Raw genomic sequence first — 26,912 nt, forward strand, 5'->3', positions numbered from 1 at the left:
AGATACCATGTTACTGCCTTTTGGTTACAGTAAACCACAAGTAGCCTTTAGTTTTTGACCAGTTGTGATTTTGTAGGTTGGATTTGCTTGCTGAACTGGGATCTGCAACTCTGCTTCTCAGTTTGTACTGTTCTCCTTAAGTGCCTTTATTTTGGATGCTGCTTATGCCACCAAGGATATATAGTATTTTCTCCAAAAATCTTAAGCCCACCTAACTGCATAGCTTAGTTCATAATTTGATTAAAAATAGGAAACTAGAGATACTGAAGTTGGTGATTAATAAAACCTTAGTAGGGTTAAGAAAGCTCTCATAGGGCCTCCCCGGTGGCGCAGCGGTTGAGCGCTGGGTTGCGAAGCTGCCTGCGGCCTCTGCGGCGCCGGTTCGATCCCCGGCTGCTCCCCGGCCACCAGAGGAGGGTCCCAGATGGCGCGCAGACCTCTCCTGCCGCCTGCTGCTCCCCTCAGCAGTGTGCTTCGGTCCTTCTGCCTGTTCTGCTCTCCGCTCTGGCTCTGGTGAATTCTCTCACCCTCCCACGCTTCTGACTGTACCCAGTGCTTGTATGCATATATGTATAAATCAATCAATCAATCAATAAATAAATATTTAAAAAAAAAAAAAAGAAAGCTCTCATTGAGTTGAGTAATTCCATTCAATATTATCACTTTGTTGGTCAAGCTGCTGTAGCTACCTCTTAGATTGAGTCATAGATATTGCCAGTGTGGATGTGACTTTTGGGACTCACAACATTGTTCAACAAAGGTAAGGGAGTGCAAAACTTCAGCCTCACGCGGCAAGTCCATACTTTCAGCTATTGACCTACTTGACATTCCTACTTGGGTGCCTCACAAGATTGTTAAACCTGTTCTCCTGCAGTGTTCTGTATCTAAATAAATGGTTTCACCTGTGTACAGTTGGATAAACCCTAAAAGTGGGAGTTATCTTTGACTTAAGTCTTCAGTCTCATCTTGTTTCATGCTCCTTATTTATGACACTTGCAATCCCATAAGCCTGTCCCTCCACAAGAATTTTCTTAGGCTTAGTGAATTATTCTAGGTCTTGGCATGGCTTTATTCTGATGGCTAAACCATAAACAAGTAAAATACATAGTAGTAGAAGATGATAAGTACAACTGGAAAAAAGAGTGAGAAGTAGGGAACCCTGGAATTGTCTAAAGGCTGTGCTTTTAGAGTAATGATTAGGGAAGGCTTTTTTTTTTTTTTTTAAAGATTTATTTATGTATGCATACAAGAGCTGGGGTGCAGGCCAAGAGGTGCAGGGGGGTGAGAGGATCCACCAGAGACACAGCGGGGAACAGAACAGGCAGACTGACTGAAATACACTGTTGAGGGGAGCAGCGGGGAGCCATGTGGGTTGCTCCCTGGCCATGTGGATTGCTCCCTGGTGGGCTGGGGATCTGAACACTGCGGATTGCTCCATAGTGCTGTGCTTAACCCCTTGCACCACCAGGGAGGCCCCAGGGAAGGCTTTATTGGGAAAATAATATTTGAGCAAAGACTTAAGAGAGTTGGAGAGTTAAAACCTGTGGACATCTGGGGAAGAACTTCCCACGCAGAGGAAACAACTAGTAAAAAGATCTTAACTCAGTATCGTTCATATTTAATAGAAGGGAAAGGAGTTGCAAGAAATTGAGAGGCAAAGAGATCAGATAGGTAACTGGAGGACTGAGGCCATTTGATAAGGACTTTGACTTTGACTTTGAGGAAAATAGAGAGATGGTATAGAATTTTGAGCAGAGGATTGATGTGATCTTTCTTTTTAAGAAAGAAACCAATTAGGCTATTATAATAATGTAGGTGAGATATGATAGCTTAAATTAGTGCTGTTGCAATGCAATTGGTAAAAAATAGCTTCAATCTGGATATGTTCTATAGAGTCAGCTGAACTCAAGGATAACTAAAGATTTTGGTCTGAGAAGAGAAAAAATGGAATTATCATTAACAGATTAACTGACATGAGCAAGACAAAAAGTGCATTTAGTTGTGAGTATTATAGGCACACATAAGAAAAGAAGCTTACAAGAGAGTAGGTGCACGATGATCTCACTTTTGTAAAATGGAAAATGTGGCCTGAAAACTCTTTTTATGCCTGTTGGCATAGATAGGTTGCTCAGCTTTGAGAAAGTGCTTATTTAGCTCTGCTAAATATTTTTCAGTTACTCAGGTAAGTTTCCCTCTATCTACCAATGATTATACCAGAGTCTAGACTTTATGGTCGTAAAATGGAAACAATCTTTTTTATATTAAATTTTAAATATTTTTTCGGTATTTCACTAATACTGATTTATAACATAAATTGCATTGTACAGCATTATTATTATTTGAAATCTGTATGTGCTTCATCAGAATCACTTCCAAGAGTCAAGTTTCTATCCATCACCATACACTTGACCCTATTTACCATTGAACACGTGCCGCCACCGCCCCCTAATCCCCTTCCCTTTTGCTATCCACCAGTCTGTTCTCTGTGTGTAAGAGTTTGGTTTTTGTTTTGTTTGTTCATTTGCTTTCTTTAATGTTCCACGCATGATTAAAATAATGTAGTATTTATCTTTCTTTTTTTGACTTTTTTCACTTAATATAATTCCGTCAAGGTCCTTCAACATTGTAGGATTTTATCTGCGCCATGTGGGTTGCTCCCTTGCTGGCTGGGGATCAAACTCATGCTGCAGAGGCTCTGGACTGCTTCATAGGTTGTGTCCCAACCCCCTGTGCCACCAGGGAGGCCCCCATAGATCAGTTTTGAATCAGCATAGCTTTTATAATTAGTACACCCATAATAAAAGGCAAGTCCAAAAATACAAACAGAATTGTACTCCCTCTACCTGGGAGGAATTTTGGAGAATAAATACTGTGATGTGGTGGATATTTAACACAATAGAAAGGTGCTACATAATGTAAGACTATTGTACATGTGTTTTCTAAAATCATATACAAAAGCCAAAATACATTTCTACCCATGACTTCTAATTATTATTTGTGCCATGATTTGGATGTCTTTTACAAAATACCTTGTATAATCTAAATAACAATATTTTGTTTTTCGTTATGTTAATGATGCATATAGTCATGCTTTCCATTTTATGACAAATTTCAGTTTTCAAATTTCTTAGAAAATAGTATTTGTAGGGTTGTATTTTTAAAGATTTATTTATTTATGCATACAAGAGCTGGGGTATAGGCCAGAGGTGCGGGTGGTGAGAGGATTGACCAGAGACAGAGAGGGGAACAGAACAGGTAGACTGACTGAAATACACTGCTGAGGGGAGCAGCGGCCGAGTCAGGAGAGGTCTGCTGCGCCATGTGGGTAGCTCCCTGGCCAGCTGGGGATCAAACTCATGCTGCATAGGCTGCGGATTGCTTCATAGTGCAGTGCTTAACCCCTTGCGCCACCAGGGAGGCCCTGTAGGGTTGTATTTTATTTGGAATTCTAGATTTCCAGGGAAAGAATTTGCTACCAGCAGATACTTGCCTTATAAGAACCTCTGAAATGTCTTACAGGTGATGATGAGCAGTCTATACAGATGGCTGCAAGTTGGGAAGATGAGAAAGTGACAGAAGCATCTTCAAACAGTTTTGTTGCTATTAAAATCGATATCAAAAGGTTTGCTTGCATTTTAATACTGTTACTTTCCAAAAATATTATAGCAAAATCTTACAGTGATAGTCTTAACCTATAAAAATGTTGACTTTTTATCTAAGGCATGTTGGGAACTAAAATTCATACATTTTCCAAATTCATCATATCTTGCTGAAAAACTTATGTTCTTCTAGTCTACCAAACTAGGTGAACTAGGTGATATGCACTGGGAATGTAAAGAACTATGATCGTTGGCTTCTAAAAGCTTGAAATTAACTGTAAATCATACATTGACTATGTCTGAGAAGTTGGTCACTCTTTAAGAGTGACACTCTAGTTTTGGAAACAGACATTTAATTCAGTAGGAATAAGGACATTCATAGTACAAGTATGTTCTGTTTCTTAATCCTTCCTTCCCATATTTAGAAATATTTTTACTATTGAAAATTTTAAACATTTACAGAATTGAACAGTGTACTGAACCCCCATGTACATGTCAACTAGCTTTGATTAATTACTAACTCATAGTCAAATCTTGTTTCATCTGTGCTCCCTGCCCTTTGCATCTATCCCCTTTAAGTTCAAGGCAGTCTTGGCCATGTTATCACTTCATTTGTAAATATTTCCTGTGTCTGTGACACACAGGTTGTTTTTTATGTTTTAGCATTATTGTAATATTTCAAAAACAAAATAATAATTCCTTAATGTCAGTTACCCAGTTAATATTGAAATTTTCGAGTGGCTTTTCAAAGTCATAGTTTTGTTGTTTTTTTTTTTTTATGGTTTGTTTGGATTAAGATCCATCAAGTTTCATACATTTGTGATGTTTTGATCTCTCCTAAGTCTCTATTAAACTCTGTAGTCTTCCTCTGTGTGTCTTTCTTTTTTTCTTTGTAATTTATATTTGAAAAAACTAGGTCATTTGTTCTATAGTTTTCTACGGCCTGGATTTTTTAACTGTTCCCCTATAAATTTCTTGTAGTTTGTTCTTCTGTGCTCTATTTCCTATGAATTGATATTTGGTTTCAGACCTGATTTTTTTTTTCCCCTCCTCCACCCATCTCAAAGACTACTTCATATGGTGGTATTAGAAGGAACGTAATGCCCTTGTTTTCTCTCTTTGTGATAACAGCCATCAGTGAACAATGCTTAGAAACATTAATTCATTAGCATTTGCAGAGTGTATATTCCTGTTCTTCTGATATTCATAATACCCCAGTGAATAATATTTGAAGATTATTAAGATGAAAATATTCTTTTAAATTGTGGTACCATAACCTGAAGGGGGTGATCCCATACCTCTAAATCATGTAAAATATTATGTACCATTATTGCCTCAATAGAAAAGTCAAAATACTTGGTGTATAATCCAGAAAACCAAAGAATTTTAAACATTACCTCTAAGTTTGTAAATATTTTATGTAAAAATTTTCAGTGTTAACAAAAACACTGTAAAGCAAATCATAGTACAATCTGACTTACAATAGCCACAAAGCTATATATTTTTTGAACCATAATAGTTATTTTTAAAATGAAATCTATCACATTAATGCATGTAGTATCATATTGTCCATTATCTTCCAGGAGCAATTTTTAAAGTCAGTAAAATGGCAGGAGGAATATAGGGTTTATAGGAAATGTAGAAGAAATGAGAAATTCAGAAATCAACAGATTTCTCTTAGCAAACTACAGGAGGATACCTGTGTGTATGGTGATGATTGAGGTTTGCTTTATTATGTATGTCACCTTTAGTAGAATTTCGTGTGCCTTTTAAATTATGAAAAATAAATTTTTTTATGCAGTAACTTACCTAATGTTCTAGCAACATTTTAGTGTATAATTATATATGGAGATAGCCATACTGGAAATAGATTGATAGGAAATGCATCAAAAAGTATGTTAGACGCTATTTACAATAGCTAAGCTTTGGAAACAACCCAAATGCCCAAAAATAGATGACTGGGTCAAGAAGATGTGGTACATATACACCATGGAATATTACTCAGCATTCAAAAAAGATAAACACATGCAATTTGCAGCAACATGGATGGAGCTGGAAGGGATCATGCTCAGCAAAATAAGCCAGAAAGAAAAAGAAAAGTACCGGATGGTCTCACTTATAACAGGAATCTAGAAAACTTAAATAAGGGACCAGGAAAATGAATAACTGTAAGAAAGTAAATATCAAAATCAATAAACAACTATGAACCAGACACTCTATGAGGGGTGGGGGGCAGGGCAAGGAGGGCTTGTGGTCAAAATAAGGGGGTTGTAATTGTATGGGGAATATAAAAATAAAATTTAAGGAAAAAAAGTATGTTAGAGTGGTTATTTCTGAGAAGGCAGAATTTTTTTGTATTTTCAGATATATTTGTGATAATTATGCTTTATATTCAGAAAAAAAAGTTCTAGTTCTTGTGAGCATTAATTTGATTTTTGGAATTCTCCACATTGATCAGTAACTCTTAGTTTGTACTTTAGTATATAAAGTTTTTCTCCCATCCCAGTCCCTAACAAATCAAACTGTATTTTCCTCCCCCCTCTTTTTTTTTACAGAAATGATAATATTTTGACATACTTTTACATGTCTTTCTTTTTTATGATTGCATAATCAGTTTTTAGTGGTGTATATATAGGTTGTTTTGAATCATGTTTTTACAAAGTATATTATCACTTGCACAAGTAAGTCATAGGCATTAATATTTCTCGTTACATGTTAAGATACTGCGTTCAGATGTATCTGCTGCTGAGAAAACAGCATAGCAGATAATAATTTGATTTTCAGCCACCAAATCCAGCCACCAGTTTGTGGGTTGTAAGAGCAAAATGACTCTTTAATCTGAAAATTATAAAACAAGGCAAAAAGAATTACATTTTTCTCTTTCCATCTGATGGCAATGAAAGCAATAGTAGTTTCAGAAAAATACTTCTGATTGGTACAGTAAGTTTTTATTAAAACAACTTGGGCATTTGGGAAAATAGTTGTGTTCACCTGGTGATTTTGTTTGATTTTTGTTTTGCAGTGAAGCCTGCCTACAATTTTCACAAATCTGTATCCTTTTCAATGAAGAATCAATTATATATATAGTTTTTTGTTGTTTTTTTTTTTCTTGAGGTTAACTCTTTTTTTTTTTTTTTTTTTAAATTTTTTGCGTAGAAGAACTGAGGTGTAGGCCAGAGGTTGGAGGCCTGGGGGTGGGGGGTGAAAGGATTCACCAGACAGAGTGGGAAGCGGAACAGGAGGATCTACTGAAATAACACTGCTGAGGGGAGAGTGGGGGGAGGAAAGTGAGACAGGAGAGGTCTGCTATGCCGATGCAGTCTGCTGTGCCATGTGTGGGTTAGCTCCCTAGGCAGTGATTGAACTCAGACTGTAGTGGTGATAGTGCTAAAACTTGACCTCTGGGCTATCAAGGAGCCCCAAGGTTAATTCTTTTGGTTAATTCATGACATTTAGCAATTCATGCATTCTTGCTTATGGAAACTATATTACTAAGTGTTCTTTGAAATAATAACATTGTAGCAAATGGAATTAAAAATGTAACAGTCTGGAAAACAATATCAAACAGGTGATGTGATAGTTGAAATTTTTTTTAAAGATTTATTTTTACTTATGTATACAAGAACTAGGGTATAGGCAAGAGGTGCATGGGGTGAAAGGATTCACCAGAGACAGAGTGGGGAGCAGAACAGGTGGATCTACTGAAATATGCTGCTAAGGGAAGCAGTGGGCAAGACAAAGGCCAGGTCTGCTGTGCCATGTGGGTTAGCTCCCTGGCTGGGGGTTGAACTCAGGACCCAGATGTGCTAGCATGATAGCACTTAGACTTAACCCCTAGGCCAACAGGGAGGCCTTGAAGTTATTTTGTAAACGTGGTAGTTGATTGTACATATTTTGAAAGCCACAAAGGTGATTTGTTTTGCTTTGTTACCATTTGTGTTTCATAAAATTGTTACTTTGTTTCCCATGAATTATTTGACTTAATTAAACTCTATAGATCCTGTAGTGTGTGTTCCATCCAGTTTCTTTATTGGCGACAGTGGAATTCCCTTGGAAGTAATAGCTGGAAGTATTTCTGCAGATGAGCTTGTTACCAGAATTCACAAAGTCCGGCAGGTGAGAAGGAACAAAATTGTTCTCTCTATAAACATGGGAAAATGATACATGAGGAACATGATAGTGGAGTATCTTTGGAGCCACTCTGTATTTTCAGGAACCTCCCTTGCCATTAAACTTAAGTTTGTAAGTACTGTCTTCTTGGACTGGTTTTGAATATAGCATTGTGGAGTTAGTGGCTAGTACTTGAGTGGCAGCTTATTACTCTTCCTCCCTCACCAAACCACTTAGTACACATCACTGTTTGTTGCAAGAGTGAGTTCCTGTCATATGGAGGCTCCTAACACTATATTGCTTGATGTATTTTAAGGACCATAACTCAGTTTCTTATTAGCATCTACTTTAGAGAAACGGCTCATGTAATCTTTTTTTGAATTCTAACTTGAAAATCAATAGTGTCCTTTAAAAATCTTTTTATGGCTTTTGTCATATTTGAATGCCATAATGTGATCATATCATGCATTAAACATTTTAGAGTCACCTGAGCAAGTTTTGTGTTTTATCCTCTAGAATATAGAATTAATCAGATTTTGACCTTATTGTCACTTAAACGCCAGTGTGTTTTTTTCCCTAGATGCACTCATTAAAAAGTGAAACATCCGTGACAAATGGCAACCCATCAGAAAATTCAGTCTCTACGGCTTCCACCTCATTTGAACCTAACAGCACTTTTGAAAACTCTCAGTCCAGAAATGTAGAGCTTTGTGAGGCACCACCCACTTCTGATTCAAAGTCAGAATCTGCAACAGGTAATTTTCTTTGTACCCTTTTGGGTACAGTGGAAGTATTCCTTCATTTCTCTTTATAGGCCATGAATTAGTATCTCTATTTATGCATACAAGAACTGGGGTACAGGCCAGAGGCACGGGGTGTGAGAGAATGAGACAGAGTGGAGAGCAAAACAGGCAGACTGGCAGACTGACTGAAATACACTACTGAGGGGAGCAGGGGGCGAGACAGGAGAGGTCTGCGCCTTGCCGGCTGGGAATTGAACTTATGCTGCAGTAGCTGTGATTAGCTTCACAGTGATGTGCTTAACACCATGTGCCACCAGGGAGGTCCTGGGGGACTATTAAGAATGTAATCCATGTAGAAGTATGGCAAAATAGTTATCTTTTGCCAGATATTTATCATTTCCACGATTTTAAAATCCTTTTTTGAATATCGCTTTTTGAATATTCTTTGAATATATTTTTGAATATCCTTATATGTTTCCCTCTGGCATTATTTTCTTTCTGCCTGAAAAATTTCCTTTAACATTTCTTATACAGATCTGTTGGCAAGATACTTCTCTTAGTTTTATCTGAAGTTGTCTTTGTTTCAGCTTCATTCTGGAAGGATATTTTTGCTGAATGTAAAATTTTGAATTTAGAGGCTTTTTTGTTCTTAGCACTCTGAAGATATTCCACTGTTTTATGTTTTCCATGTTTTTCTGATGAGAAGTCTCTAATACTAGAATTGTTTCTTTCTTTCTTTTTTTTTTTTTAAAGATTTATTTATTTATTTATACAAACACTGGGTACAGTCAGAAGCGCGGAGGGGTGGAAGAATTCACCAGAGCAGGGAACAGAACAGGCAGAGTGATGAAATAGACTGCTGAGGGGAGCAGCGGGCGCAGCAGGAGAGGTCTGCCCTGCCATGTGGGACCCTCGCCGGCGGCCGGGGATTGAACTGGTGCCGCAGAGGCTGCGGACAGCTTTGCAGCCCAGCGCTCAACCGCTGCGCCACCAGGGGAGGCCCTAGAATTGTTTCTTGATACATGGAATATGTTATTTTTCTCTGGCTGCTTTCAGGATTTTCTCTTTGATATTCAGCAGTTTGAGATATTCCTTGAATCATTATTTATCCTTTTAATGGTTTTCTAAGCTTCCTAATCTGTAAGTGTATGACTTTGACCAAATTTGGGATGTTTGGGGCCATTGTTTTTGAAATATTTTTCTGGATCTTTTTCTCCTAGTGATACCTGGAAATAATTGCATGTATATTAGGCTCATTTATGTTATGACATAGATTCACTTCTTTTGATTTTCATTTTTTCTTTCTCCTTCAGATTGGATAATTCACTTGATCTACAAATTCACTGCCTTTTCTTTATGATCTCCATTCTGCTCTTAAGCTCATACAGTGAATTTTTTATTTTAACTAAAATTACATAATGCATATTTTTCCTTAACCACTTTTTATAGACTTTTTTAGAGTTGTAAGTTCACACTAAAATTAAGAGAAGTGCAGATTTCTTGATACTCCCTGCCCCTGCATATGTACAACCCCCTACATCAACAGTCCTCAAAAGAGTGTATATTTGTTAACAATTATCAGAACTACATTGACACATCATAATCAGGCAAAGTCCATAGTTTACAGTTTACTTTTGGTAATTTACATACTTTGAGTTTGGACAAATATATAATGATATATATCCATGGCCATAGTATCTTATAGAGTGTTTTCAAATTCTCTGTGCTCTGCCTGTTCATCCCCACTGATCATCTTACTGTCCTAATATAGAATATAACCTTTTCACATTGGCTTTTTTTACTGAATAATGTGCATTTCAGGTTTCTCTCTCTCTTTTCTTGGCTTGATTGCTCATTTCTTACACTGTCTAGTTCTGCCATAATTTATTCATCCAGTCACCTATTATTGGACATCTTAGTATGTCCATGTTTTAAAAATTATGAATGAAGCTGCTCTAAACATCACTATACAGGTTTCTTTGTCAGTTTATTTCTTTGCTCAGATAACCAAGGAGGAGGGATATTGCTGGATCGTATGGTCAGAGTATGTTTAGTTTTGTGAGAACTATCAAATTGTCTTATAAAGTAGCTATACCTTTTGGCAAGTAATTGCTTTTTCAGTTCTGGAATTTCTGTTTCTTCATTTCTCTTACTCCTCTGTATTCTAACTTACTGTTTTGAAATAATTCGACTCTCAAGAAGTCATAAAAACTGTACAGTTTCTAAGTACCCTTCATCCATGTTTTATTCTTTTAACATCTTTTATTCATTTAAGCATGTTTTCCTTTACCTCATTGAGTTGTGATAACTGCTTTACAGTCATTGTATGTAATAAATACTGTCTGATAATGCCTTTATCTGGCTCATCTCAGTATTGACTTCTGTTGACTGCTTTTTTTCCTTGAGAATGGATCACATTTTCCTGCTACATCATATGTCAAGAATTTTTGGATTGTACCTTGTACATTGGTTTGTACATTTTGGATTCTGTTATATTCCTGCCGAGTGTTGATGTTATTGTTTTAGTAGTCAGTGAACTTGACTAGACTCAAAACTGTAAACTATCTTATCTGAGTTGAGTATCAACTCTAATCCCTGTTCTTTGTAGCTTTTTCACCTTTATTATGGAAAATGTAAAAAACGAATAATTAAAGAAATAGTGTAAGAAATACCATGAAACTCATTGCCTTCCTGTGACCTAGGGCTTAAGTCTCAGTGCTGTCACTGCTACAGCCTAACCCAAATATGGGGTGCATCAGACCTTTCCTTCTCGCCTGCTGTTCCCCTTAGCAGTATAGTTCAGTAAATCTGCCTTTTCTGCTCCCCACTCTGTCTCTGGTGAATCATCTTTTTTTTTTTAATTTTTAATTTTTTTTTTAAACAATATTTTCTTTCTGGTGAATCTTCTTAAGTCCCTCCCCCCCTCCCCTCTCCCAACTCTGTCCCACAACCCAGTTCTTCTGCAGAAATAAAAAGAAGAAAAAAAAATTGCCTGCCCTCAGCTATTACTAATGACCAATATTGTTTCATCTGTGCTCCTTACTCCTTTTTTGCCACTATTTAAACTTAGTTATTATATCATTTCATCAAAAAGTTACTATCTAAAAGATGCTAACTTAAAAAAAAGCCCACAGTATGATTGGCCCTCACCAAAGAAAGTCTAACAATAATTTTCCTTTTTTATCATTAATTATCTAGGCAGTATTTACCTTGCACTAAAATTTTCAATTTGGGCCTCCCCTGGTGGCACAGGTTGAGCGCCGCACTGTGAAGCTGTCTGCAGCCTCTGCAGCGCTGGTTTGATCCCGGTCAGCCAGTGAGAGTCCCACATGGCATGGCAGACCTCTCCTGCCTCGCCTGCTGCTCCCCTCAGCAGTGTATTTTGTCAGTCTGCCTGTTCTGTTCCCCGCTCTGTCTCTGGTGAATTCTCTCACCCTCCCACGGATCTGGCCTGTACCCCAGTTCTTGTATAAAAAAAAAAATCTTTAAAAAAAATAAAATGAAATAAGATTTTCAATTTGTTTGAATTAGAATCCAGTGTACTATTATTGAGGGTTGGTGAACCCTTTTTCATTCAGTCAGTATATAAATTCTTATTTTCACTTGCTGTTTTTCTTAGAGTTTTCCAGTCTGGATTTTGCTGCATCTCTATGATATTGTGTAAATAGTCTTCTAAATTGGTTAAAGCTACAGGCTTTACTTAACTCCTGCCGGATTATATTCCTTCAAGTTTTACCTTTACTTTGAGGGCCCTCACCTGGGTAACTGCCTTATTACCCATTTATATATTATTGTATCCAGATTCAAACTTAAGAATTAGTAATTACTCATTATATAATTCTTATTCCATTCTTAAGGAAAATAATATTCAAGGAATAAGATTAATAACAAATATAACCCAAAAGAATTAAGCTTTCTGAAAATTTAGTATTACATAAAATTTTTATTTCTTTCCATTTAATAATTAAGGAGGAGAAAGTCCAGGCCATGCCACTTCATCCCAGGAGCCTAGTGGAAGCTCAAATCAGAGACCTGCAGAGGACCTGACCATCAGAGTAGAAAGGTTTGCTCTTATTTTCACAAATAGTATTTGTTGAAAAAAATAATAATTTTTATTTCATTAATTTGAGTAAAAGCTAAAGTTACACAAATGAAGTTTCAGAATGGTGGGTTAGAATTTTTTTTTTACCTTACCAACTTGTATCCATAAAGGTTATATTCTAGAAGTAAACATCTGTTTCTGAAGTCATCATCAGTCAACTTTAGGTCTGATCCTAAAAATCTTTTTCACTGGTATTATGGTATATGTTCCTTCTGTCACTTTTGGTTTTATTTTTCTATACCATGTAAGTTATAAGTGGGCAAGAACTTCAGCTAATTTTATGACTCTGTACTGAGCCTTGGTTTTTCTTCATAAATGGGTGTTATTAATTGGTCTAAATGTGTTATTAATTAGTAATCATAAATTTCTAGTTTAGTGTTTTTATTGATGAAGTAATTATCAATCATTGTCTTTTATACTATGATTGTTAAAATTTAAGAGTGAATGGTAAATGTGCAGTAAGAATATTTTTAGTCCTGACTTAAAACATTTAGTGTTACATGGGACTTAAGAAAAATTCCTTAGTGAAAGTTTACACTATGTTGACAGATGCTGTGGGGAATAAAAGTTCAGGTGATTGCTGACATTGGTATTTGGGCTTATTTATCACTTAATAAACATCAGTTTCATTTCCACAAAACCTGGATTCTGATTGTTCTTTAGAGGTGCTAGGACAGTACCATGGATCCTGTCCCAGTGGTGAGGAAATGGTGGAAGGTAGAAGAATAGCAGTGGGAAGCTGGAGTTCTCAGGAGCTCATCCTTTTCTGCTAGGTTCTGTTTTACTAACACCACACTCAACCCTATACACCCTTACATGAAAATATCCAGGATGAAGTGAATATCTGAACAGAAAAAGATTTGGAAACTTGGGGCCCAAGGGTGGTGGGGAGGGAGAGAAGGAACAAGGCAAGTGGCCTTTTATCAAGGATGGCTTCAAGCAATGTTTCATTATATTAGGAAAGGGGAGTTTCTGTTTGTTTCATAATAACTTTTTTTATGTAAGGGAATGTCTGCTGGTGACTAGGTCTGCACAGAATATACTGTGTTGGTTTTTTTCAACTCCCTAATATGTCATTTTTTAAAAAAAGATTTATTTATACAAGAACTGGGGTACAGGCCAAAGATTTGGGGGGGGTGAGAGGATTCACCAGAGACAGAGTGGGGAACAGAACAGGTGGATTGAATGAAATATACTGCTGAGGGGAGCAGTGCCCAAGATAGGAGAGATCTGCCTTGCCATGTGAGTTGTTCCCTGGCCAGCTGGGGATCGTACCCGTGCTGCAGAGGCTGCAGATTGCTTCATAGTGCTGTGCTTAATCCCTTGCGCCACCAGGGAGGCCAGGAATCATTAGCTTTTAACTGATGAATGTCTTATAGTTGAGAATCATTATTACTGACCTTTATAAATGCTTACATTCAGTTTTTTGCTTTTATTTTTAACAATTTTATGCCCTATTGCTATTTGCTTCTGTATAAGGTGTAAAACACTTATAAATCTTTCATTAATATATGTTTGAAATGTGTTTGTATATTTTTTAAATCAATATCAGATAAATCAAGGTAACTAATGGTAAATAAGGTATTCAGCTCCAGCTAGGTTTCTGATTGTCTCCCACATACTCATCATGAATTTTGCTAGGGATTAGTCAGATAAGTTGTTGATTTACCTTCAGGAACTCTTTTTTATTGATTTCTACATATCTCTAGTTGTTTTCCGCTAAATAAATCTCCTTTTAAAACACAGACTCACCAAAAAACTTGAAGAGCGGAGAGAAGAGAAAAGGAAAGAGGAAGAACAGGTAAACTTCATGAACCTACCATTGTTTTACTCTTATTAAAATCATCAAACATTTATTCGATTCCATATTTAATTTGGCAAACCTAGGATGCAGTGACGGGAATTACCTGTTTTCTGTAGTAAGACTGGTACACACTTTTGTGTTTTTTGTAAATTGCTAGGAATAAAATTGGACCATCTTTTCTTCCTCTATAGTGAGCCTTTTACATTAAGAATAAAGGTACATGAGCTAAAATTATTTAGTGTGAGACATAAAATTTTTAGTTTCATTTTGTGAAGAGAAATGTGAGGACATTTTGCTGAATATTTTCCTCACGTTACATCATTTTAACGCACCACTTGTTTTTATTACCACTCTTTAGGTTAAATAAATGACTGTCTTTTTGTCCTTCGAGGGTGGTGTTTTCACCTAGAAATCAAAGTCTTGTAATTCCGCTTGCTTTCAAATTACATTTATAATCATAACAGAACTCATAATCATAATGGAACCACTGGCAAAGATTATAGAGTGACAGAACTCTGACCATTAACTCATGCTATTAATACTGTAAGACTCTTAGATTTTCTGGAGTTGTTTCATTTTTTTAGCCACACCGTCCAAACCTGTTTTCCCTACTTGCAAAGTAATATCTAGGGCATATTATTAAATTATGTTTTTGGATCATTAAAATTATTTTCTTTTTTAGAGGGAAATAAAGAAGGAAATTGAGAGGAGAAAAACTGGAAAAGAAATGTTGGATTACAAAAGAAAGCAAGAAGAAGAATTAACAAAAAGAATGTTAGAGGAAAGAAACAGAGAAAAGGCAGAAGACAGGGCAGCTCGAGAGCGTATTAAACAGCAGATCGCATTGGTGAGTATTAAATTTATTTGTAATGCTTGACTTCAGAATATTTGTGAAATTTTTCCACACAGTGATTTTGGTTTACTACCCTACAATACACACAAAATATAGTAGATTTTAGCTTTAGTACCAATTCTTAGCTTCCTTTAACTAAAAGTTATAAGTTGAATTGAAATACAGTTAAGATTAAAATTGAGGGCCTCCTCTGGTGGCGCAGCGGTTGAGCACTGGGTTGCGAAGCTGCCTGCAGCCTCTGCAGCACCGGTTCGATCCCCGGCCGCTGGGCAAGGGTCCCACATGGCGCGCAGACCTCTCCTGCCGCCCGCTGCTCCCCTCAGCAGTGTGTTTTGTCACTCTGCCCGTTCTGTTCCCCGCTCTGGCTCTGGTGAATTCTCTCAACCTCCCGTGCTTCTGACTGTACCCAGTGCTTGTATAAATAAATAAATCTTAAAAAAAAAGATTAAAATTGAAATGATTTTTTGCAAAGTAATTATTCTCTGTTACAAATTTTAACAGTACAGGCTTACCTCATTTTATTGCATTTCACCTTATTGTGCTATGCAGTTACTACATGTCTTTTCTGTTTGTTTTTCTTTAAAGATTTATTTATTTATGCATACAAGAGCTGGGGCACAGGCCAGAGATGCTGGGGTGAGAGGATTCACCAGTGACAGAGTGGGGAACAGAACAGGCAGATTGACCGAAGTACACTGCTGAGGGGAGCATCAGGCGAGCCAGGAAAGGTCTGCCATGCCATGTGGGTTGCTCCCTGGCCGGCCAGGGATCAAACTCATGCTGCAGAGGCTGCGGATGGCTTCATAGTGCAGTGCTTAATCCCTTGCGCCACCAGGGAGGCCCAGTTACAACATTTCTTATAAGTTGGTTTGTGGCCAAAACATTATGACTCATTGAAGGCACAGAATGATTAGCATTTTTTAGCAATAAACTTTTTTTTTTTAAAGATTTATTTATTTATACAAGCACTGGTACAGTCAGAAGCGTGGGAGGGTGAGAGAATTCACCATAGCCAGAGCGGGGAGCAGAGCAGGCAGAAGGACCGAAGTACACTGCTGAGGGGAGCAGCGGGCGGCAGGAGAGGTCCTGCGCCCCATGTGGGACCCTCCTGCGGTGGCCGTGGAGCAGCCGGGGAGCAGCGGGGGATCGAACCGGCGCTGCAGAGGCTGCAGGCCGCTTTGCAACCCAGCACTCAACTGCTGAGCCACCGGGGAGGCCCCCAGCAATAAACTTTTTTTAAGTAAGGTATGCATATTGCTTTTTTATATATAATTCTATTGCACACTTAAACTGTAGTGTAGCACAAACATTAACTTTTATAGCATTGAGAAAACAAAAAATTGTGTGACTTACTTTTATCACAATATTCTGTCTATTGCGGTAGTCTGGAACTGAACCTGCAGTATCTCTAAGGTGTGCCTGTAGTCAAAAGATAGTTTTCAAAGATTTCTTAGGAAAGAAGCTGCAAATTTTTTACCTAGCAGTCTCCTCTAGACTAGGAGCATTCTTTGTTGTAGTTTTTTTTTTTTTTTTTTTTTTTTTAATTGGATGGTTTTGTGGGGGACATTCAGAGGGTTTAGACACAGCAAGATAGAAGTGTAAGATGGTTTTTCAATAATGACTTTTAAAATTACATAGAATTCTTTTAAAATTAAATAGTTGTAGTAGATATGAAAATTATACTTACCTTAATATTATTTTTTTCATTCAGAAAATTATTCGCTGAGTATTTACTGTATGCTAGACCTTGTTCCAGGCTCTCAAGATACAGTTGTGAGCAAAATCAGATCCTTTATTTGTTTATTAAAAATTCTGGTCCCTCACAATTGATAAAAATAAAAATCATCAGATCCAGAATGAGAGTGCATGTTTGGTTTTAGGAAATTTCGTGTCGGGCCTCTCTTGTGGTGCAGGGTTAAAGTCTCAGCACTGTCAAGCTGTTGCCAGCCACTGTGGCATGAGTTCTATGCCTGGCCAGGGAGCTGACCCCATGATGGCGCAGCAGACTTCTCCTGTCTCACCCGCTGCTCCCCTCAGCAATGTATATTAGTAGATCTGTCTGTTCTGCTCCCCGCTCTGTCTCTGGTGAATCCTTTCACTGCCCCCCCACCCTGCCCCACAATTCTGGCCTACACCCCAGTTCTTGTATACAGAAATAAATGAAAAATAAATCTTTTTTTTTTTTAAAGAAATTTCATGTTATTGTGTTGTGTTTGGAAATACGTGAATAGATCATTCTGGCATTGAAAGATAATGTCAAATGACTGTTTTAAAGGACCGTGCAGAGAGGGCTGCTCGTTTTGCAAAGACAAAGGAAGAAGTAGAAGCTGCCAAAGCTGCTGCCTTGCAGGCCAAACAGGCAGAAATGGAAGTAAAGAGGGACTCTGCTACAAAAGGACGAAGGTACTTTATTTTATGCCATGTGTCCATGGCAGCTGAGGAGACTGGTTATGTATTGCTTTTTAACACTGATGCATACTGTGGCTTTTAAAAAAAATTTATGTAATGAGGTGCTCATGTATTAGGTGCATAAATATTAATAACAGTTCTATCTTCTTAGTGAGGTGAATTGTTCTCTTGAACATTATATAGTGCCCATATTTGTCTCTGGTTACCTTTTTTAGTTGAAAGTCTGGTATATCTGTTAGGAGACTAGCAGTTCCTGCTTTTCTTTATGAATTATTATTGTGTATGACCTTGCCCCAACCTTTCATTTTTAGTTTGTTTTTGCCTTTTGGTTTTAAAGTGGGTCTCTTGTAAATAAAGTATAGATGGCTGAAACTTTTGAAACTTTTTCACCTGCAGAAGTATATGTCTTTTTTTTTTTTTATAAGTATATGTCTTTTAATTGTGAATCCAGACCATTCACATTAAGGATTATTATTGGTAGATACTGTTTATCATCAGTCATTTTGATTTTGACTTTCGATTGTTTTATGTTTCTGTTTCTTTCTCTATTTGTTTTTCTCTGCTCTTTCTGGGTGGCTTTCCTTAGTATTCCTATCAATTTCTTTGTTTCTTGTGGATCTCTACTTTGGATTTTTGGTTAGTGGTCACTATGGGAGTTTTACTTAAATTTCTATGTCTTAAATCCCTTGGGAATGTTGTCTGCTCTCTGACATTTAACTATACAGGTTCTGTCCATTTTTTCCTCCTGTTTAGTGTTTTGGTGTTGATTCACAATATCCTTTCTAATGGTTCTGGTTTTGCATTGCTATTGTCATTTTGCTCAAAAATTTGTGTTTCCTTTTTTCTTTTCTTATAGAATCACTCCTTCCAGCATTTCTTAAAAGATAGATTTTGTGATAAACTCTGTTAGCTTCTATTTGTCTGGGAAATCCTTTATTTTGCCTTCATATTTGAATGATAATTTTGCAAAATATAGTATTCTTGACTGGCATTTCTTGCCTTTTAAGATTGTGAGCACTTAATACACTCTCTTCTTGCCTGGTGAGTGTCTGGGCTGAAGTCCAGGGAAATCCTTTTTATTTCTTTTTCTTGCCTCCTGCAAAAAATTTCCTTTTATTTTTGATTTTTGATTTGTGTAAATGTAGCTCTTTGAGTATGTGCATATTTATTTCATTCTTTATGTGGGAAATTCTCAGTTATTGTTTCTTTGAATAGGGATTCCGTTCCTATTTCTCCTCTTCTCCTTCTTGGATCCCAGTTATTCTTAAGTTTCCTCCTCTTATTGAGTTTGATATTTCTTACAGTTTCCTCATTTTTCCTTTTTCTTTTTCTCTTTTTCTAAGCGGGTGATTTTTTCATTTGAGTCTGGTATTTCTGAAATTGCTTTTTCTGCTATCTTATTTTTATTGAAAGTGCTTTCTAAATTTGCATTTCATACTGAGTCTCTTTTTTATGATCTTTTTATAGTCAGCCTCTTCCGTGAAGATCTCTGTTCTCTGGATCTCCTCTGAAAGAGGAGCCTATCTGCCTTTAACTGGCCTTCCAGTAGCTCATTTAGCATGTTCAGTTTTATTGTTTTGAAGTCTTTGTCTGATAGGTCTTCTATTTCTGTGTCCTTTATATTTGTCCCAGGACTTCTCTCCTCATTTTGCTTTTCCATTTTATATTCAAATGTTCATTGCTTCCTAGGAACATTGTGTGAGGGTGCATACTTGGGACACAGGGGATTCAGTTTTGTTTCTTTTAGTTTACCTTGGCCTGAATTGGGTGCAGAGGGAGTTTGGGGATTTAATACTCAGTCTCAGTTTGTCGAGTTGATCACCTCTAGCTCCTCCTCTTTCATTCCACAGCAAGCTGTAGGCCTTGCTTTGTCTTAACATCCCACTTTTCCTCCCTGCTGTCCTTTTTGCCACTGTGTGTGATCTATGAAGCTTGAGTCTCCTGACAAGGGAAGCTAGGTCTAGAAAATCAAATTCACACTCTGGGACTACACTGTATTTGGCAGGCAGGCAGCACAGCACTCAAATGTTGTGGGTGTGTGCGTGCCACCATGTCACAGGCAGTGGCCATTGCCGCCCTCCCCCTGCAACCCACTTCTACCGCCGCTTCTGCAGGACTGCAGTTTCTGTGTCCTCTGTGTTTAGTTTCTCAGTGGATTTATGAGTTATCGCACAAATCTTTCTCTCTGCATTGGGCCTTTTATGACATCTTGCCTGACTCAACCTAGCATCTCTGATCTCTTTTGGGAGGCAAGTGGGTAGGGAACTTTGGGTGCCCATGCTGACTGTGGTGTTCCCAGTTTCCCAGGTCTGTCCCTGCAGAGTTTCCAGTCTGCACCCACGCACGTCAGCAGATTTCCTCTAGGGAATATCACAGTGCCCTCGGTTGCATCATTGTGGCTTTGGTGGTTGACCCCCAGCCCATTCTGCCAGCTGGCATGTCTGCTCTCCCAGTCACACCCCTCTTTGCATCCTCCTCCGTCCCCTCAGTGGCCACCAAGTTAAATTCAAGGTCTCTTGAACTCAGAAGGGAAGGTCCTAGGACTCTCTAGATGGGATGGAATGTCTAGATCTTCCTATGAGCAAATAGTAGTTTGTAGTTTTTGTTAGGGTGATCCCAACCACTCTATTCCACCGTGTTGTCAATGGAATATATTCTGTGACTTTAAAAGGTGGTTCCAGAGGAACATAATGGTCTGCTTTGCAGCCGCCAGTGGTATTTGTCATGGAGTGAATGAATGTACAGTATAACAGTGCTGAATGAATAACTTTTAAATCTTTTTTCAAAAGACAAAGCGCACATACATCAAACTGGTTATAGTAGGATTTAATGAAGACAAATCCACTGACTCTGCAATTGGGATTTCCAGTGTTGGATTTAGTTAGGCATCGATAGGTTTAGGTATGTAATGGATATCATTAGAACTTTATCTTTTTCTCCTTTTTCTTGGTTTCTTTTGTTATAGCCTTATTCTCATAGAAACTCTTCAAATAGTAAGTTTCAGGAGAACCGAGAGCCTCTTGGCACCTTCAGAACTTGAACTTGTCATTCCAGAGAGAGAGATAACTAACCTTTTGTCTCAAAGCACATATCAGTCACTGAGGAGGATTCTGATTTTCCTCTAAACCACCTCTAAACCAATCAGTATGTCTGTTTGTACGGTTGGGGTAGTTGATATGCCCACCCCTGTGGTGAAGGAGGTATGGGAGAAAAGTTATTAAAAATTACAATAGAATGACATGTAGCAGGAGTTCCCAAAACAAAAATATGTTCCAATTTCCAGTGCATCCTGCTAATTGGAATATAGTTAATTATTATTTTCTCCTCTGTATTTTTCTGTTTTCCATACTGGAAAATTAATAATTTTTTGTAGTCATGAAAATTACTATTTAAAACTGCTTTCCAAAAATAATTATATACTTAAGAATGTATTTAAAGAAGTGTAAGAATGCACACTGAAAAGCAGCAAATATTGTTGAAAGAATTACAGATCTAAATACATGGAAAAGCAGCCTGTGTCCTAGATCGGAAGAGTGAAAATACTGTTGAGGTAGCAGTATTCCCCGAACTGATGTATAGACTGAATATAATCATTCCCTATCAAAAATCCCAGCTGCTTTGTTTTTTACCCAATTTTGTAGGAGTCTGATCTCAAAATTGTTTGAAATGCAAGGTATCCATATTGTCAAAACAATCTGGAAAGAGAATGAAGTTGGAAGACTGAGACTTCCTGATTTTAAAATTTGCTATAAAGCTATAATAAGTCAGACAGTGTGATATTAGTATAAGAAGAGGCATATGGATCAATGTGTAGTAGAAGTGAATCTGCAGAAATAAACCTGTGCATTTATGATCAGTTGATTTTTGAAAATACCATTCAGTGGAGGAAAAATGTTCTCTTCAACAATTGGTGGTGGACAATTGGATCTCCATATGCCTCTCCCTGCCCCCCCCCACCAAAAAACTGAACCCTTATCTCATACCAGATTTTAAAAAAAGCTCAGAATGAATCATCTGTGTAAATGTAAAAGTTGAAAATATATAGTCTTAAATAGTTTTAGGAGGGGTTAAGTCTCAGTGCAATCACCACTGCCACCTGAGTTCTATCCCTGGCCAGAAGCTGACCCACATATGGCACAGCAGACCGCTCCTGTCTCGTCCATTGCATCTCTCAGCAGTGTATTTCAGCAAATCCACCTGTTCAGATCCCCACTCTCTCTCTGGTGAATCCTCTCACCCCTGTACCACTGGCCTACACCCCACTTCTTCTACACAAAAATAAGAAGAAAAATTTTAAAAAAGAAAATATGCTGTTAGGGGGAAAAAATGAAAAGTGCTGGGGAAAATGTAGCAGCCTCGTTGTCTCTGGACTTAACCAGGGACTGGCAGCCACCTGACCAGGGCTACAGGACCTGGGATCGACTGACTTTAGAGAACTCTGTCACATCTGCACTTTGAAGGTGGCATGGGAGGAGAGGGCTTACATGACAGAGTAGCCAGGGCTGCTGCATGGTGCTTGGATCTGTAAGTGGTTCAAGGCGCGCATAGGGTTTGGCTTTCTAGTCATCTGGGCCAGGGCTGTGTTCCACCTCTGGTGGATGTCTTTGTTCTCCATAGTAAACTACACATAGAAGACTTCCAGAGCGCAAAGGAGGTCATGGTAAGGCAGTAGAATTTACCCTTAAGAACTCTGCCAAGGTCCTGGAATCTATCTGAGTCATTGACTTGGTAGGGTGTTCTGTATTGGGAGTGAGAGGCAGCCAAAAGGGATGAACATGCAAAAATGGAGATCAGAAGGAGACAAGTGCAACAACTGGGGAGGGTCTAGACCATCATGCTAAGGAACAAGCTGCTGACCCTGCCCAAGAAGTGCCAATCCTACCAGAGCATCAGCCATGTGGGGATCTCATATCCAGCAGGGCCCTGGCTTACAGGGAAAGCTGACTGCTTTTGGGAGGAAGACATGAAGATCCATTCTCAAGTCTTGCTCACAAAGCCCCAGAATTGAGCCACAGTGGGTGGGGGCTGTCTTCTTGTGGTCAGGAAGTTTTGAGGAGCAGGCAGCAATCAGCGAAGTGGAAAGAGTGGGGACAGAGTAGGTAGGGAGCAGCCATGTGTCTCAGACCATGGTTCATACATCATCCCCTCTTCCCTCTTGGCAGGGGGAAGGAGTGAGGCCAAAGAACAACCATGCTCCATCCAAATAAATGCATGTGAGGGCTTCAAGGGAAATCCCTCCCTGCTTGCTTTATCTGAGTCTCCACCCCCAGAATCTGCAAGTTTTAGAAATATCCTAGATAGATCTGGAAGTTGCTTTTCTTTTAAAGAAGGATATGTAACAGCATTTCTTTTGCTGGAGTGAAAAGATTAAGCATGAGACTAGAACCATTGTTAGACTAAAGCCACAAACCACTACATTCTATGGGAGGGAGTCTCTCAGGAGTTAGTTGGGGTTTTTCCACATCTTGTCTCCTCATAACCCACTTTGGGATAGGATCTTAACTGTTACCCAAGCAATGGATTGTGATGAGAAACAGGGGTGATTAAGGGATGGCTGCACATTTCTTCCTAAGTTCACTGTCCATTCTGGGCCAGTATGATTTTATTTATTTGCTCCCTTGGATAACTGCACCGTGGGTCCCATCTTTTCTAGCTGCACTAGTTGTGTGCAGTTGGCATATTCTGTGCATTTTAACTTTCTTGGCTTTGGCTTTAACTGTTCTGGATTTTTTTTAAAAAAGATTTATTTATTTATGCATACAAGAGCTGGGGCACAGGCCCAAGATGCGGGGGTGAGAGGATTCACTAGAGACAGAGTGGGGAATAAAACAGGCAGACTGACTGAAATACACTGCTGAGGGGAGCAGCGGGCGAGTCAGGAGAGGTCTCCTGCGCCATGTGAGTTGCTCCCTGGCTGGCCGGGGATCGAACTCGTGCTACAGAGGGTGCGCCACCAGGGAGGCCCTGGTCTGGATTTTTGTGTCTTTTAATCTAAGGCCTTCTTTCCTACATTGTGTTCTTAGGTATATGTCAGCAGCAGGTCCGCGTCTGCATAGGAATACTATTTGTTGTTTTATAATCAAGGAGAACACTGTTTGATGTGTACAGCCTATTGTACTACTTCATCTTTACCTGTTAGAGCTGATTTTTCTGCCATAATATTCTCTTTAAACCCCACACTTTCACTGCTTTCATCAGAGACTGGGTTTTAACTGGGTTGCCCCATGACTGGATCTCCTACTGGAAGGTTGGAGATTAGTCTGAAAAGGAAAGTTGGTACAAAGTGGTGAGGAGAAGCTGGGTCAGGTGAAAGGCACTGAGAGGAAGCCAAGATTAAGTAATAGGTAAAGTTGTCTCTATGTGTGAAAAAGGATTCCCAATCCAGATCTCAAATCTCTAAGTTTATATCCAAGAGCACTCAAGCTATATATATCCACTTGGGACTATTTATAGAGACAGTATACATAATAGCCAAAAATGCTATTTTTGGCTGCCCTGGTGGCGCAGGCAGTTGATTGCTGCACTGTGAAGCTGTCCGTAGCCTCTGCAGCACGGGTTCGATCCCAGCCGGCCGGCGAGAATCCCACATGGCGAAGCAGACCTCTCCTGTCTCACCCGCTGCTCCCCTCAGCAGTGTATTTCGTCAGTCTGCCTGTTCTGTTCCCCGCTCTGTCTCTGGTGAATACTCTCACCCTCCCACCCATCTGGCCAGTACCCTGGTTCTTGTATAAATAAATCTAAAAAAACAAAAAACTGCAATCTCCCCATAAAAGTTCTCTATCTCCATCCCCTCCTTTATTAAAAAAAAAAAAAAATAGCCAAAATGTCACCCAAATGTCTATTAACCAAAGAATGAATCAACACAATATAGTATATCCCATACAATGGAATATTTTCAGCAACAAAAAGGAATGAAGTACTGACATGAGCTACAGTATAGAATAGGCAAATCTACAAAAAGCACATTAGTGGTTTCTAGAGCCTAGGTGAGAGAGGAATGGGGAGTGACTCCTGCCGCGGACCAGCACAGCGATGGACGATGAGGCCGTCTCAGGGTTGAGAGATTGCGCAGGGTGGTCAGGGATTCGATGAATAAATGACACACAGACACACTTCAAGAGAGTGAAAATCTGAGTGCACTTTAATTAAGTTAGTGGTCAGTATATATATGTTTTTTCTAAAGGCATAGGAACAGTGAACATCAAAGAGATCAGTTTGCTCATAGGCTTAGCTTAATTGACAGGGCAGTGATTTATGTCCGAAGTTACACCTGGACCTAGCCTCATTCCTAATTGGACAGGCTATTAATTCTTTCTACTGTTCTATATAATTATTTTCTAGTTGCACTAACTATCACTATTACCTACTCATTTTTACTCATAATTAATTGTCATGGGTGAATATTTTATAATGCAGTTAATATCATAGGTACTAAAGTCAAGCACATAATAGAAAGATTATTAAACTAACAATTCTATTATTACACAGTGTTTAGTAATGTTTCATTTGGATTAGCCTGTTTATTAAATTATGTATGTTTTTTAATTAGCAATCAATGACCAGAAAAAGGAAAGATTTTAGAGAGACAGTTGTAGCAGAATAAAGTTTGTGGGCCTTGAGAAACGAGATAAGGTTCCAGGTGGTCAGCATTTCTTTTAATCATCTTTGTGGCAGCTTCTGGTGGTCATTATCTCTTGGCAGGCATTCGGCTTCTCTGCATCTTAGGGAGTTTGCTGTTCTCCCCCTGCGCGCATGGTTCCTTGCCCACGCCGGACCTCAGGGACCATGGCAACAGCCATTAGCCCTGAAGGTCACTGCAGGGAGGGGGGCGGTGCAGCAGACTCCCAGTGGGCTTATGGTTTCTTTTTAGAGTGATGAAAATGCTCTGGCTTTTCCAGGAGTGGTGTCTAAAGGAATTCAGAGTAGTCTAGCATTTGACACACTGTCTTAGGCTGTCTTACAATACAGCCTCTAACAAAACTGTCCCTAACCCCTGGTCATAGAATCCTTTATCTTTATACCAGTAAGGTTGGGAAAGCACCAAAATCTGCCTATAGTGTATGCCCAGGCTGACTTCAAGATGTTTGAACCTAAAGTTCTTATGAGTCTGTCTGAAATTAAAAACAAAAAACAAACATCTCAGCTGGGCCTACAGTGGCTCCGTTTCTGCTAAATGTGCCTGGGACAGGATCAAGCTGACTTTTCTTATTGAGGAGCAGAAAGTCATTGTGAAACTGCTGAAGGCACAAGCAGAGAGTCAGAAAGCCAAGCAAAAAATTAAGCTTTTGAGTAATTAAAAAAAATGTTTTGGAGTTAGATGTGGGGGGGTGTAAAGCTTTACTATATTAAAAACCACTGAACTCAAGTATGATTTAAAAGGGTGAATTGTATTTTTTGTTAGGTGAATTATCTTTCAGTACAACTGTTATTAGAAGACCTGACATAGTGGAGGAAAAAAGATATTTTCATTAGACATTCCTACTTCCATTTTTCTCTAACTTTTAATAATAGTTTGAGAATACATAAGGATGCTAACTTTTATTTTCTTTCTTCATAGCACTATTGCAAGAATTCAATTCCGTCTTCCTGATGGTTCTTCCTTTACAAATCAGTTCCCTTCTGATGCTCCTCTAGAGGAAGCAAGACAGTTTGCTGCACAGGTAATTTATATCTTGAGTAAAGATAGATGTGCAGGTCATTAAAATGTAGCAATGGAAAATTTCAAAGCAGACTTTGAAAAATATCAGTGAGCCTTGATTTATGCCCAGAAGAGAGGCCCAAGACATCTCTCGGATGCTGTGAAGCTTTTGTAATATGTTAGTGCCATATGAGAACAGCATAGCTGTTTGTTGTACAAAGTAGGAATTTGCTGATACTGTATAATAGACTGTGGAGACTTCTCTCTGCTTAGTATGCTCACCTGGAAAAGGAGGATGCAAAAACTCCTAATGTTTTATGACAGAGATTCTGGTCTGTTGTAGATTTTTAATAGCTGTAATCCATATGTGTATTTGTGAGATACTACTAGAAATTTGTCCCTGGGTTGTGATAGCCCTAAATGACAAAGTGGAGCCATAATTAAAGGTTACATAATTGTTCATTTTTTAATCCAGTTTATTGACATGACTTTAGGAACTATATTCTTTTTAAGTCTCTTTATAGACTTTTAAAAGATTTATTTATTTATGCATATAAGAACTGGGGTACAGGCCAGAAATGTGGGGGGTGAGAGGATTCACCAGAGGCAAAATGGGGAACAGAACAGGCAGATTGACTGAAATATACTGCTGAG

General features: G+C 38.5%; 1 protein-coding gene and 1 pseudogene across 2 annotated transcripts in view; both read left to right on the forward strand.

Moving 5' to 3' along the window:
* Window positions 1-26,912, forward strand: part of UBXN4 (UBX domain protein 4) — a 37,603-nt gene that overhangs the window by 2,621 nt on the left and 8,070 nt on the right. For both annotated transcript variants that reach the window (XM_037523286.2, XM_054699693.1), the window contains exons 2-10: window positions 3,520-3,622; window positions 6,622-6,650; window positions 7,597-7,715; window positions 8,290-8,464; window positions 12,422-12,515; window positions 14,301-14,355; window positions 15,041-15,205; window positions 17,487-17,614; window positions 26,178-26,280. In XM_037523286.2, the coding sequence (XP_037379183.1) occupies window positions 3,520-3,622; window positions 6,622-6,650; window positions 7,597-7,715; window positions 8,290-8,464; window positions 12,422-12,515; window positions 14,301-14,355; window positions 15,041-15,205; window positions 17,487-17,614; window positions 26,178-26,280 (971 nt within the window). The remainder of the gene's footprint in view (window positions 1-3,519; window positions 3,623-6,621; window positions 6,651-7,596; window positions 7,716-8,289; window positions 8,465-12,421; window positions 12,516-14,300; window positions 14,356-15,040; window positions 15,206-17,486; window positions 17,615-26,177; window positions 26,281-26,912) is intronic.
* LOC119254139 (60S ribosomal protein L34-like) lies at window positions 25,495-26,162 on the forward strand (annotated as a pseudogene).

The sequence above is a fragment of the Talpa occidentalis genome, unplaced genomic scaffold, assembly GCF_014898055.3.
Source record: "Talpa occidentalis isolate TD23 unplaced genomic scaffold, MPIMG_talOcc4v2.1 talOcc4.3, whole genome shotgun sequence".
In the NCBI taxonomy this organism is placed as follows: domain Eukaryota; kingdom Metazoa; phylum Chordata; class Mammalia; order Eulipotyphla; family Talpidae; genus Talpa; species Talpa occidentalis.